Below are 15,671 nucleotides of genomic sequence, written 5' to 3'. Positions count from 1 at the left end.
GCAAGTTTGGCCTTGGAGTACAAAATTAAATAGGGCAAAGGCTAACAGTTTTCCCAGAAGAACACACTGGTCATAACAAACACCCTTTTCCTCCAACAACTCAAGAGATGATTCTACACATGGACATTACCAGATGGGCAGTACAGAAATCAGATTGATTATATTCCTTGCAGCTGACGATGGAAAAACTCTATACAAGACCTGGAGCTGACAGTGGCTCAGATCATGAGCTCCTTATTGCGAAATTCAGGCTTAAATTGCAGAAAGCAGGGAAAACCACTCAGCCTTCAGGTATGACCTAAATCAAATCTCTTATGATTTTTCAGTGGAAGTGATAAATAGATTGATGGGATTAGATCTGGCAGACAGAGTGACTGAAGAACTCTGGATGGAGGCATGTACACTGTACAGAGGCACTGACCAAAACGACCCCAAAGAAAAAGACATGAAGAGGGCCAAGTGGTTGTCTGAGGAGTATTTACAGGTAGCTGAGGAAACAAGAAATGTGAAAGGCAAGGGAGAAAGGGAAAGATATAGCCTACTCAATGCTTGTGAAAGCCCAAAATGGTGAAGTAGAAGGGTATGTGCTTATCTTCCCCTTTAAGAACAAAATCGCAATTAGCTGTTCAACAGCCATCAACAGGAGGACGTTGGAACCCACCATAAAAAATACCCCACGTCCAAGAACAAAGGAGAAGCCACAACAAGATGGAAGGAAGTGGGTACATTCACATTTAAAGTCAAATCCCATACCCACCGGGTAGGTGACCCACAAACTGGAGAACAATAATACCAAAGAAGTTCTCACACTGTTGCAATGGTTCTAGGCCCTGCATCAGACTTCCCAACCTAGGGATCTGGCAAATAGACTGGGAATCCCCAAGAAATCTGACTTTGAAGGCCAGCAGGATTTACTTATAGAACTTACATAGGACTGGGAGAGAGACTCTTGGAGGGCACAAACCAAACTTTGTATGCACCTATATCCAAGAGAAAGGAGCAGTGACCCCACAGGAGAATGAGACAGACCTGTTTGTGCGTGTTTGAGGGTCTTTTGCAGAGGCATGTGCTGCCAGTAATTTGCCACCAGGACAGGGGCACTGGCAATAGCAGTCCTGGGAGGCACATGTTGGCATAAGTCCTCTTGGAGGTCACCATTAGCCCTACAATAGAGCCTGTAGACTCCAGGACTGGGTCTTCTCTCGCCAAACAACTAACAAGGAGGGAGCACAGCCCCATCCATCAGCAGGCAAATGGATTAAAGATTTACCGAGCATGGCCTTGTCCACCAGTTCAGTTCAGTTGCTCAGTCGTGTCCAGCTCTTTGCGACCCCATGGACTGCAGCATGCCAGGCCTCCCTGTCCATCACCAACTCCCAGAGTTTACTCAAACTCATGTCTGTTGAGTTGGTGATGCCATCCAACCATCTCATCATCTGTCATCCCCTTCTCCTCCTGCCTTCAATCTTTCCCAGCATCAGGGTCTTTTCAAATGAGTCAGTCCACCAGAGGAAGACCCAGTTTTCCCCACTTCCCATCAGGAAGCTTGCACATGCCTCTTATCCTCATCCGTCAGAAGGCAGACAGAAGAAACAAGAACTACAGTCCCACAGCCTCCAGAATGAAAACCACAATCACAGAAAACTAACCAAAATGGTCACATGGATCAGACGTGGGTACTCAATGAAGCTATGAGCCATGTCATGCAAGGCCACTCAAGATGGAGAGTCATGGTGGAGAGTTCTGACAAAACATGGTCTGCTGGATAGGGAAATGTCAAACCACTCCAGTGTTCTTACCTGAAGAACCCTCATGAACAATATGAAAAGGCAGAAAGGCGTGACACAGGAAGTTGAGACCCCCTCCCCTAGTTGGTAGCTGTCCAGTATAATACTGGAGAAGAGTGGAGAAATAGCTCCAGGAAGAATGAAGAGGCTGAGCCAAAGCAGAAATGACACTCAGTTGTGGATGTATCTGGTGGTGAAAGTAAAGTATAATGCTGTAAAGAACAATATTGCATTGGAACCTGGAATGTTAGGTCTACGAGTCAAGGTAAATTGGATGTGGTCAATCAAGCAGGACATGTTAGGTCTACGAGTCAAGGTAAACTGGATGTGGTCAATCAAGCAGGACATGGTCAATCAACATCTTAGGAATCAGTGAACTAAAACCAAAGAAGAAATACAAATGACCAACAAGCAAAGACATTCAACATCATTGGTCATGAAGGAAGTGCAAATCAAACCACAGAATTACCACTTTACAATCATTGAGATGGCTTTAATGAAAAAAGAACAAGTGTCAATGAGGATGAAAATATAAGAACTCTGAATCATTGCTAGTGAACATGTAAAATGGCAATTTCTTAAAAAATTAAACAGAATTACCATATGATTCAGCAGTTTCATTGCTAGTTTAATAAATACCCAAAGGAAATTGAAATCAGGGTCTCAAAGTGGTATCTGTACATCCATTTTCATAGCATTACTCAGCCAAAAAGTGGAGTCAAGCCAGATGTCTATATATGGATAAATGGATAAGCAAAGTATTTTAATATACAAGGAATATGAGGCTTCCCAGGTGGTGCTAGTGGAAAAGAACCTGCCTGCCAATTCAGGATACATAAGAGATGGAGGTTTGATCCCTGGGTTGGGAAGATCCCCCGGAGGGGAAGAGTCCCTGGAGGAGAACATGGCAAGCCACTCCAGTGTTCTTGCCTGGAGAATCCCATGGACAGAGGAGCCTGGTGGGCTACCGTCCATAGGTTTGCAAAGAGTTGGACACGACTGAAGCCAACTTTGCATGTGCACACACACATAAGGAATATTATTCAACCATACAAAGGAACAAAGCACTGATACTTGCTATAGTTTATATGACCCTTGAAAACATTACTATAAGTGAAAAAAGGCAGACACAAATGATCATGTCTTACATGACACATGTGGAAGAGACAAATCTGTAGAGACTGAAAGCAGGTTTGAGAATACCAGGGGAGAGGAAATAAGGAGTTATTACTTATGTGAGTATGGAGATTAATGAGAGCTGTGGTTATACAATATTGTGAATACACTAAAGGCCACCTGATTTTATACTTTAAAATGGTTAAGTGTGTATTATATGAATTTCACCTCAAAAAAACAAAGAATAGAATGAAAAGGGTGCTTTCATTAAAAGCTAGTGTTTGTGTAAAGAGTTACAATCTATTTTTAGAAATCAGGTTTTCCCTTGCATGTATTCATGCCCATGTCCCAACACCATTTGTTGAAATGATTTACCCAATAAATGCTCCATCCTCTAGTATTCCGTGTATAAGAATGTTAAGAAAATAATTTGGATGCAGACAAATATTGGGATGCAGAGATGTTCACTAAAGCATTGTTTATAATAATGAATATTAGGAGAAATCCTTAATATCCATCAGTAAAATGTTAATTTTAAATTATGGAATAAGAGGATACTATGTAAACAATGAAGTTATGTTTCTTATAACATCTGTATAGATACACTTTTATAAAAATAATTTTTAAAGGCTTGTGTATTGTCTGTCTTTTAACTGTTATCTTTGGTTTTCTTTTAATGGGATTTCAGTGTTCCAATAATCTTTCTCTCTGCATATCTATTTTTAAAAAATGTTAATAACATGAGAATATTTATGAAATAACATTGAGTGAAGGGCAGTAATACTAAAGTGTGTTAATGTGTTTACTTGTTCATGCACATGCCTAGGCAGAAAATTACATGATTAAAAGTATGCTAAAATTTTTTAAAAGTATGCTAAAATGTAACTATGTCTTCATTTTGAGATTTTTTGATAATTTATTTTCATTATTCTTTTTAATAGTTTTTAAGTTTTCTTAGGAAATATACAGTTTTATTTGGAATTTATGTTCTATGATCTTCTTAACAGAGTATTGATAAATGTTTTTATTTGGTTCTTTTCAGTGAGGTAGTTATAGAGAAACGGTTTATAAGTCTAGTTTGATGTCTATTAAGTCAGTCTTTGCTAAGTATAATGAAATATGTATATATTTAACATTTACTTTAACAGTGTTTACTATATTTGAAGCACTCTTTTAAGCATTTTCATTCAATCAGCTAAGTCTACAAGGCAAAGTAATTCCATACCCCTTGCAATTAACTATATTGCTTTATAGTTTTACATACATAAACTTTATTAACAGTTATCCCTAAATTCACTGTTCCTTTTCATTATACCTTTCTCTTACTAACATAAGAATTATATAAAAAATTAGATATATATACTTTCCAATGATTTCATATTTCTGGGTAACATTAGTAGATGTTTAGCAGACTCCATAGCAGATTATAGTATTTAGATATTAAATAACCCTGTCATTTAAATAGTTTGTCTAATTATGTTGAAAATACCTAGCAAGTAAATAACAGTCTTTAAAAGTGAGTTATAATAGGAGAGATTGATTTTTGGAATGCCAGTGTAAGGACTTCATGAACCTGCTGTCCCCTCCCCCCACCAATAAGCAAACAAAAAAAAAAAATGCTGGCTAAATAATATTAACTATTTCAGAACTCTGGAAATTAACCAAAGCCACAGAATGTTCTAAGCACTGTCTATCCAGGAGGAACTCCTGATTCTTAAGACGGCAGGGTCTGGGGCATTTTAACGTGAACTGTTTCCATCCCACCTCCCCTGTCTACTAAATGGTGCAGCAGCCATAAATAGCTAGGAGCCTCACAGTCAGTGGACAAGACTGACCTTTGGAGCCCCATTAAAATTCTCATCCCTATAACACTATCAATATTTGTCTAAACTAGCAACTCCTTATTCTCCATTCTCAGAATGTTGGGGCTATCAGATTTGACTCAGAGTTCAACCTAGCAGGGGGAAAAAAAAAGCCCAATCCCTCCAAAACATTACCAAAAACCCAGATGTAGTAAACAAAAGCCTGGCCAAAACATAAAAGGAAGTCCCAAGGCACTCGACAACCATAGGCAACTTGAAATGCTGGAACATCTTCTTGGACATCTAAAAACGTGCCTAGAAGGGAAACTACCTCATTTAATACATAGCTTGATTATGCTACCTTGAGGCACTGCTCAAGCAAGAAATGAAAGCGAAAGCTATCTTGTAAAAACACATACACATTAAAAAAAAAAATGCAGACAACAGAAAATGTGCACAGTGATGTTAGACTTAGTTAAAAGAACCTGTGAATTGGCTATTATAAACATGCTCAAAGACCTAAAGGAAACTAGGATTAAAAAACCTAAAGTAAGCATGACAACTGTGTCTCACTAAAAGAAGATACAAATAAGAAGTAAAGATCATTTTTAAAAATCAAGTAGAAACTCTAGAGTTGAAAAGTACAATAACTGAATCAAAAATTTCTGTAGAGTACGCAACAACAGATTTGAGCTGGAAAAAGAATTGTTGTTCAGTCGCTAAGTTGTGTCCAGCTGTTTGTGACCTCGTGGACTGCAACACACCAGGCTTACCTATCCTTCACTACCTCCCAGAGTTTGCTCAAACTCAAGTCCATTGAGTTGGTGATGCCATCCAACCGTCTTATCCTTTGTCATCATCCCCTTCTCCTCCGACCCTCAATCTTTCCCAGCATCAGGGTCTTTTCCAGTGAATCAGCTCTTTGCATCAAGTGACCAAAGTATTGGAACTTGAGCTTCAGCAACAGTCCTTCCAGTGAATATTCAGTTCACTGGTTTCATCTCCTTGCAGTCCAAGGACTCTCAAGAGTCTTCTCCAGCACCACAATTCAAAAGCATCAATTCTTCAGCATTCAGCCTTATTTATGGTCCAACTCTCATATCTGTACATGACTACTAGAAAAATCATAGCTTTGACGATATGCACCTTTTTCTATATGCATCACTATATGCAAAGTGATATCTCTGCTTTTTAATACGCTAGTAAGGTTTGTCATAGCTTTCCTTCCAAGAAGCAAACATCTTTTTAGCAATCCTAAATATAGGTTAATTGCAAGTTTACAGAAAGAAAAAAAACCCTCAGAACCTGTGAAACCACCATCAAACATACCAATGTATGCATAAAGCAAGTCTTAAAGAGAGACAAAAGTGAAAGTGGTAGTCATTCAGATGTGTCCAACTCTTTGCAACCCCATGAGCTGTAGCCCGCCAGGCTCCTCTGTCCATGGGATTTCCCAGGCAAGAATACTGGAGTGGGTTGCCATGCCCTTCTCCAGGGGATCTTCCCTCCCCAGGGATCAAACCCAGGTCTCCTGCATTGCAAGCAGATTCTTTACCATCTGAGCCACCAGGGAAGCCCAAAATAGAGAAAGGGGCAGAATAAATATCTGAAGAAGTAATGGCTGAAACCATCCAAATATGATGAAAAACACTAATCTGCACATATGAGAAACTCAACAAACTTAAAGTAACTCAAAGAGTCACCACTGAGACACGTAAAGTATGAAAAATAGAGACAAAAAGAGACTTCATAGCAGCAAGAAGGATGCAGTTAGTTACATGTGAAGGAGCCTCAACAAGATTAACAGCTGACTTCTCATCAGAAACCACAGAAGGCAGAAGGGGATGATACATTCAAAGTGCTGAAAGGGGGGGAAAAAAAAAACCTGTCAATCAAGAATTCTGTTGGATTGGCCAAAAAGTTCATTTGGGTTTTTCCATAAAAGCAGAGAAACCCAAATGAACTTTTTGACCAACCCCATATATGTGCCAAAGCTATCCTTCAAAGGAAAGTTATGACCAACCTAGATAGCATATTGAAAAGCAGAGACATTACTTTGTCAACAAAGGTCCGTCTAGTCAAGGCTATGATTTTTCCAGTGGTCATGTATGGATGTGAAAATTGGACTGTGAAGAAAGCTGAGTGCTGAAGATTCGATGCTTTTGAACTGTGGTGTTGGATAAGATTCTTGAGAGTCCCTTGGACTGCAAGGAGATCCAACCAGTCCATTCTAAAGAAGATCAGTCCTGGGTGTTCTTTGGAAGGACTCATGCTACAGCTGAAACTCCAGTACTTTGGCCACCTCATGCGAAGAGTTGACTCATTGGAAAAGATTCTGATGCTGGGAGGGATTGGGGGCAGGAGAAGGAGACGACAGAGGATGAGATGGCTAGATGGCATCACTGGCTCTATGGACATGAGTTTGGGTGAACTCCGGGAGTTGGTGATGGACAGGGAGGCCTGGAGTGCTGCGATTCATGGGGTCGCAAAGAGTCGGACACAACTGAGCGACTGAAATGAACTGAACTGAGATAAAAATAGAATTCATCACTAACAGCCCACTCTTCAAAAATACTAAAGGGAGATTTCCTAAGTGATTTACAAAACAACTGCATAAAGTAATTACAGATTTGTGTTGATGGGCTGAATATATAAAAACATAAATTTGTATAATAACAATAACACAAAAGGGTGGGAACTTTGGAGCAAAGTTGTTGTTATGTGCTGGGTATTAAGTTATTTTTTTAAGTTAATATGCTAGTTGCAGTTCCCAGGGTAACCACTAAGAAAACAGCTCAGAAAATATATAATAAAAGAAACTACAGAATTAAAATGCTGTAATAGAAAACAATTAAAAGAAAGCAGCAATGGAGAAATAGAAAAGTTAAAAAGACATACAGAAAACCAATAGCAAATAGCAGGCAAAAGTCCTACCTTATCAATAATTACATTGAATGTAAATGGAATAAATACTCATATCAAAAGGCAGAGATCAGCAGAATGGATATTAAAATATGACTCAACTAGGTGCTACCTGCAAGAGAAACACTTTATATTTAAAGATATAAAAAGTTGAAAGTTTTAAAAAATGGGATAAATTGTACCATGAGAGTAACCAAAAGAGTTGAGTTTCTCTAGTTGCAGACTTGCCCCCTCTCACTGAAACTAGAGAAAGCCCATGCACAGCAAAGACCCATTAAATATAACCCATTTAAAATATATATCTGGAAATGAAACAACATTCCTAAAAACCCAGTGGGTCAAAGAAGAAATCACGATAGATACTAGAAAATAGGTGAATGAAAAAAAAAAAAAAACAAAAAAACAGCATACCAAAATAAATGGGATGCAGCTAAAGCAGTTCTTAGAGGGAAATTTATTATACCTAGAACAGTCTGAAATCAATAACCTAACCATCTATTTCAAGAAACTATAAAAAGAACAGCAAATTAAGCCCAAAGGAAACAGAAGACAGGATATAATGAGAGAAATATGTCGGGGATAGGAAATCAGAGAAAACCCAGCTGAACCAAAAGTTGGGTTTTTTAAGAGTAACAAAATAGACATACCTTTAGCTAGACTGTTCAAGAAAAAGAGAAGACTCAAATTACTAAAATCAAGAATGAAAGACAACTATAAACTTTGAGACCTAAAAAGGAAGCTACAAAAATGGCCAATAAGCACATGAAAAGAAAACAACATTAGTTATTAGGTAAATGCAAATGAAGGCCACAATGATATACCACTTCATAACCACTAGAATGGCTGTGATCAAAAGATAGAGAAAATATTGATAAGAATATGGAAAAACTGGAACCCTCATATATTATTCTTACAACTGTGGAATGATACAGCCATTTTGGAAAACAGAAGTTGACACAAAAGCTTGTATGTGAATGTTCACAGCAGCATCCTTCATCAAGAGCACACACTACATGATTGCATTTATATGAATCTCCAGGATAGGCAAATGTATTGATATAAAAAAGTAGACTAATGGTTACCTGCATCTGGAAGAGCAGGGGTTAGAAATAGGAATAATTGCTAATGGGTATGGCATTTTTGGGGATGATGAAACTGTTATAAAATTTGATTGAAGATACTCAGAATCACTCAACTTATACTTGAAATGGGTGATTTTATGAAGTGTGAATTATTTCTCAATTAGCTGTTATCTTTAAAAAGTGAATTATTACTATTTATTATGAACCAGGCATTTCATTTCACATTTTTATCCTTATAAAGGTAAGTTATAGAAACCTAAATTTTTAAATTTTATAATTTTAATATTTGATAAGAACAGTGTCTCCAAAGATGTATTGTTCTTTTTTCTTTTTTAAAAATAAATTTAGCTGGACAACTTAGCCAGTCGGCACATTTAGCTCTCCAACTACCATATAATGTACTTGGCTTAGGTCGAAGTGCCAATTTTCTTGATCATCTTTATGTTGGTATTCCACGTCCATCTGGAGAGAAGGTGAGTAAAAATTTACAAGTAATCTGTTTTTTAATATTTACTGTTCAAATATTGAATCTAAATATTTTCATTTCCTTTAAAGAATTTTAAAAATTCACTGGTAGTGACTGATCTAAGCTTATCTTACATACAGAACATTATAATTTGAAAATATACCTTAAGACTTCCTACCCCTCTTCTTCCCTGCTTTTTCTCATCATTTTCACCATCTAACATACCAAATATTTTTATTTTTATTACTGTCAGACTCCACCTCAACTTGAATTTTAGTTCCAAAGCAGCATTTGTACTTAACACTTTGAACAGTGCCTGCTACAAAAGAGTGTTCTATAAATACTAGTTGAATTAATGTATCCATAAGACAGAAATATAATCCTTCCCTGAAAAGACGAAGAAATTTTTGCAAATAGGAGCCCTATTTGGAACCTTATATATATAAATTTAGCTTAATCCATACCTAGGATTTCAATTTATTAAAGAATACTTAAGCTTTTTCCTTATTTAGAATAATCATGTTTTTAAAGTGTACTGAATGTTAAATGTTCTTAAATATTCTTTTTCTAGTCTGTACGAAAACAAGAATGGACTGCAATCATTCCAAATTCTCAGCTAATTGTCATTCCATATCCTCCCAACGTTCCTCGAAGGTAATGTCCTTGCTTGAATTGAATTTGGTAAAAATACTGTCAACTCTGAATCATAGATACATCTTTTTAAAGCTCTGTTTCTGTTGTGTTCCTATGAGTGTCATCACTTAAGTTTGCTTACAGCAAACTTTAAATGGCTAAACATACCTATACATAAGATCCCTGACATTTTCCACGAAGAACAAATTAGACCTTATTAGAAAAACAGCAGGTTAACTAGGGATTTATACATGTTCTGATTAAATAAGCTGGTCTTCAGTTATTAAATAAGCTGATCTGATGCGAAGAGCTGACTCATTTGAAAAGACCCTGATGCTGGGAAAGATTGAAGGCGGGAGAAGGGGATGACAGAGGATGAGATGGTTGGATGGCATCACCAACTTAATGGGCAAACTCCGGGAGTTGGTGATGGCCAGGGAGGCCTAGCGTGCTACAGTCCATGGGGTCACAAAGAGTCGGACACGACTGAGCAATTGAACTGAACAGAACTCAGCTTACTGGCCATAAATTCTACAATTTTAGGCTGCTGAACTTCACAAGCAATGATCTTTTTAGCAAATGCTTTGAGAAGTGGTTTATGTCCCACAGTGGTTAGGCAGAAATTTTGAAGTTCAACACACCCAGGCAAGAAACTCAAATCTACTGCTAGCTGACTGAAACAGGAAGCTATTCCTTGTTGTCTCTGAAGGACTGTACAGTCCATGGAATTCTCCAGTCCAGGATACTGGAGTGGGTAGCCTTTCCTTCTCCAGGGAATCTTTCCAACCCAGGGATTGATCCCAGGTCCACTTGCAGGCAGATTCTTTACCAGCTGAGCCACAAGGGAAGCCCTTCTACACTGTAGAATGGGAGGTAAAATACCTGCCTTACAAGGATGAGGACGAAATGTGCTTAACACAGTACCCAGCATATATTGTTTTCAGTGAATGATAGGTATTTTTAGCCTTACTAGCAGAAGGCAATGGCACCCCACTCCAGTACTCTTGCCTAGAAAACCCCATGGACGGAGGAGCCTGGAAGCCTGCAGTCCATGGGGTCGCTGAGGGTCGGACACGACTGAGCGACTTCACTTTCACTTTTCACTTTCATGCGTTGGAGAAGGAAATGGCAACCCACTCCAGCGTTCTTGCCTGGAGAATCCCAGGGACAGAGGATCCTGGTGGGCTGCCGTCTGTGGGGTCGCACAGAGTCAGACACAACTGAAGCAACTTAGCAGCAGCAAAACATGTTCCTTTTATAATGTAGCATTTAATTCTAAATCTTTATCTGTTCATTTTTCTTTAACTTATTAGGTTGATTCCATTATTTCAAAAAGTAGGTGATAAAGGTATTCATTAACACTTAAATTTCATTGGGAAAAATAGAACTTGTTATTAAGGTCATTCTGATGTCAATATGAAAAAAATAACCTATGAGTATGTGCCTAGTGGCTTATTATATTTCTTCTCAAAATACACGCTACACTGTTTTCTTCTTCCAGTTTTATTGAGATATAATTGACATACAGCACTATGTAACTTTAAGGTATATGGCATTATGATTTGACTTAGTTACATCATGAAATGATTATCACAGTAAGTTTAATGAACATCCATTATCTCACATAGGTACAAAGTTAAAAAAACAGAAAAAATATTTTTCTTGTGATAAGAACTCTTAGGATTTACTCTTTTAACAAATTTCATAAATAACATGTGGCAGAGTTAATTCTGTTTATTGTGTTGTACATTACATTCCTAGTATTTGTTTATCTTATAACTGGAAGTTTGTAACTTTTGACTGCCTTCATCCAATTCCCTCCCCTCATACCTCCCATCCCTGGTAACCACAAGTCTGAGCTTTTTCTATGATTTTTTAAAAATAATATAACTGACCTACAACACTATGTTAGTTCCTGTTACACAGTATGTTGTTGTTTAGTCACTAAGTCATGTCTGACTCTTTGTGCCCCATGGACTGCAACATGCCAGGCTTCTCTGTCTTTTACCATCTCCCGGAGTTTGCTCAGACTCATGTCCATTGAGTCAGTGATGCCATCCATCCAACCATCTCATCCTCTGTCGTCCCCTTCTCCTCCTGCCTTCAGTCTTTCCCAGCATCAGAGTCTTTTCCAGTGAGTTAGTTCTTTGTATCCGGTGGCCAAAGTATTGAAGCTTCAGCTTCAGCATCAATCCTTCCAATGAATGTTCAGGGTTCACTTCCCTTAGGATTGACTGGTTTGATCTCCTTGCTGTCCAAGGGACCCTGAAGAAGCTTCTCCAGCACCACAGTTTGAAAGCATCAATTCTTCCACACTCAGAATACAGAATACAGTGATTCGATGTTTCTGTACATTTCAAAATGATCACCACAGTCAAGTCTGATTACAGTCTGTCGTCAAAGACATTACATAATCATTGACTATATTCCCCACATTGTACATTTCATATCCATGACTCATTTACATTGCAGCTGGAAGTGTGTCCCTCTCAGTCAACCCCACTCATTTCTCACCTTCCCTCTCCCCTCCCTCTCCCCTCTGGCAAACACTTATTTATTCTCTGTAACCCTGTTTTGTTATGTTTGTTCATTTGTCTTATATTTTTTAAATTCCATATAAATGAAATCATACAGTATCTGTCTTTCTCTTTTTTCACTTAGCGTAATACCCTCTAGGTCCATCCATGTTGTCACAAATGGCAAGATTTCATTCTATTTTATGGCTAAGAAATACTCCATTGTGTGTATGTGTATATGTATAAATGTGTGTATGTGGAAAGAGAGTGAGGACTCACGTTCTTCTTTATCCCTTCATCTGTCAATGGGTACTTAGGTTGCTTTCACTATCTTGACTATTATATATAATGCCGCAGTGAACATAGGGTTGCATGTATTTTTTCTAATTAATGTTTTCATTTTCTTTGGATAAATACCCAGAAGTGGAACCAAACTACTGAAGAAAACAACTCTATTACAGCATTATGTTTGAAATAAGATAACATCAATAATGCCAGTTACGGTCTGAGTTCAGACCTTTTTAATGAGTCTATTAAAATTTTGAAATATATAACAAAATGAATCTACACAAAAAAACTATATGAATTATAGTACTTCTAGATCATGTAATATCATGACATAGAACAATCTCTTAAAAAGAGTGGTAAAATAAAAGACAATAAAGGGAAAATGCACTTAGAATATATATAATAAGCAATGATTTGTGATTTTAGAAGATAACTATGCATATACATTTATATATATAGATAGATAGATACATAGATAAGAAACTGAGAAGAATGACTGCTTCTGAGTAAGAAACTGAGTATTGGCCTTTTAGTATTTTTTATTACCAAAATTCCTTTATTCATTTTTAATCTATTTTTAAATTAAAACCACCCAAAAAATCTCATGAAAGGACTTTTTCTTAAGTATGAAGTAAGGTACTGAGAATAGTTAACCTCAACTAATTAACAGTATTTAAGGTTTTCTTCCTCTGAGTTTCTGGGAAATTCTGTTACAGCCTTTATTCAATAAGCTCAACATTCTTCATGTTTCTCTTGCTCTTTCTGAAAAACAAATGTTCCTTTCAAATTTATGTACATAATAAAAACCAAATTGATTTTAGTTTGAGGTATACTTTGAGATTTATTGACGAGAGGCTAACTTACGGATCAGTAAATTTAATTATCCCCAAATAAGTCAATCACTGCTTGCAATTTATCAGAATAATTCTTACCTTTATTAAAATTTAAAATGAAAGTATATCCATTATCTGTTTTCAGAGAAAACAAAAAGTTCTTTACATATAACCACCTGCAGTGTTGGTGATACAGACTTCAGTTTTAGGTTTTTCATGGTTTTCAAGGGTTTTGAGGGTTTTATGTGGACTGTTTTAGAAGAAAGAGCTTGTTATATTATTTATGCTAATGCTTGTATATTGCCATTGAAGGACTAAAATCATTTTGTAAGAAGTCTCACAGTGCCATTGTAATATTGTAAACCTTCCAATATGACACTTTGCACAAGTACTTATCTACACCTGGGGGACATAGGGTTATTTTACTTAGTCATAGTAAACATGTGAATAGGGGTCAAAAACTAAGATACAGAAATCTTATCAAAATCATGTGACAATTTAACCTTAAAGTTCAAGGTTTCAAATTCAGCAAGTCAAACAAGACATAAAAAGAATGTCTAAAATTGCCCAAAGTACCCTTAATAAGTTTGTCATAGAGGTGCTGGTGGTTGTTCAGTCACTAAGTCATGTCTGACTCTGCAACTCCATGAACTGTATGCAGCACGCCAGGCTTCCCTGTCCTTCACTATCTCCTGGAGTTTGCTCAAGAATAATTCTCACATGAGCAAGGAAAAGTATCAAAGCATCTCAATCAAAAATTCTTTTCTGTTTCATTTCTTTAAGTAAAATCTGAACTCTGCTGGTTTGTCAATATTCTTAACCCTATATAATTTTAATTGCTTTTGTTTTACTTGTAATGAATTGGATATAGGTGGAAGAATTAATGAATGACTGAACTGATTATTAATTAATAAGAACTTTTGCTTTTTGGTCACAATAGAATTTTGTTATTTTTAAGTTAAATGTGGAATTTTAATTCTTGTCTTTTCATCTACAGCTGGAGTGCCAAACTGTATCTTACACCAAGCAACATTGTTCTACTTACTGCTATCGCTCTCATTGGTGTCTGTGTTTTCATCTTGGCGATAATTGGCATTTTGCATTGGCAGGAAAAGGTTTGTTCACTTAAATGAAACTTTGATTATTTATAATAGTAATATGTTGCTTTTTTAACATTTTTTAAATTAAAAAACTATCTTCAACTTTTTCACATGACTAAGATTTTCTGATTTTTCAAGTTCTGTCCATATTATTGATGATAATTTCTTTCATCTCCTTAAGTTACTAATGTCTCAGTGATTCCTACAAATCAAAGAAAACTATGTATTTTAAAATTTTGATACTACACAAAAGTAATAAAGTGAATACCCTCAAATCAACAGGTATATCAAAATGCTTAATTAGAAGTAATTTCATAATGGCCTTAAAAACAATAATCATTTCTTAAATGAACCTGTGTTCATTATTTACTGTTAATAATAAAGCCATGGACTTTTCTTCCAGGGAATAGTAGCTATCTGTTTATAAACAATTAGAGCAGAGAGAGTTTAGGTGGGAAGTAACAGGGTGATAAACATCCTTGCCATCTATTAATAGCAGGCATGCTTTGCATTAAACAAGACTGATTTCTGTTCTATAGTATAACACCATAAATAATAATTAAAAACAAAACTCCAGACGTATAATTTTATATAATGTTAATGAGGAGAAACAAAAGGCTTTCATATAAATTTATTAGTTATTTAGATATAAAGGGGAAAAGTTAATTTCTATTTGTATATGAATTCATTACACAACTAGGAGGTTCCAAAAATGTTCTCCAAAAAGGGCTTCTTTGTCACAAAGATGTCTTCCTTTTTTGCACCTATTCCCTTTAGACTGTTATGCTTATAATGATCATTTTTTAACTAAAATTACCATCTGTTTTATGTTACCAGTTTTAACTATGAAAGAGAATATATTATTGTTCTAATAAATGTTCATAGGTTTGTCTGTCCAAAAAATCACTCCTTCCATATAAAAAATGATAACAAAGTTACATATTCAGTTGCAACTTAAGAAGATAGATCATGGCAGAAACCAACACAACACTGTAAAGCAATTATCCTCCAATTAAAAATAAATGTTTAAAAAAGAAGAGGTAAGATCAGAGGTGACCCTAATTTACTTTCATCTGAAGTTTCAGAACATAGTATGAAATATTATATAGCTCTAGACCTATGAAGG

General features: G+C 36.4%; 2 protein-coding genes across 2 annotated transcripts in view; one reads left to right on the top strand and one right to left on the bottom strand.

Moving 5' to 3' along the window:
- LOC147353154 (uncharacterized) overlaps window positions 1-15,671 on the bottom strand; it is an 82,463-nt gene that overhangs the window by 46,538 nt on the left and 20,254 nt on the right. The gene's annotated exons all lie outside the window — the stretch shown is intronic.
- The window catches only part of ITFG1 (integrin alpha FG-GAP repeat containing 1), a 308,752-nt gene that overhangs the window by 289,528 nt on the left and 3,553 nt on the right, over window positions 1-15,671 (top strand). Inside the window, exons 15-17 of the mRNA XM_086350567.1 lie at window positions 9,058-9,182; window positions 9,747-9,829; window positions 14,443-14,560. Of these exons, the coding sequence (XP_086206693.1) occupies window positions 9,058-9,182; window positions 9,747-9,829; window positions 14,443-14,560 (326 nt within the window). The remainder of the gene's footprint in view (window positions 1-9,057; window positions 9,183-9,746; window positions 9,830-14,442; window positions 14,561-15,671) is intronic.

This window comes from Bos grunniens, chromosome 18 (genome assembly GCF_055505025.1).
Source record: "Bos grunniens cultivar Pamir isolate PY7600 chromosome 18, Bosgru_T2T1.0, whole genome shotgun sequence".
In the NCBI taxonomy this organism is placed as follows: Eukaryota; Metazoa; Chordata; class Mammalia; order Artiodactyla; family Bovidae; genus Bos; species Bos grunniens.
Note: the sequence above shows the minus strand (reverse complement) of the source record. Positions and strands in the feature narration are given on the sequence as shown.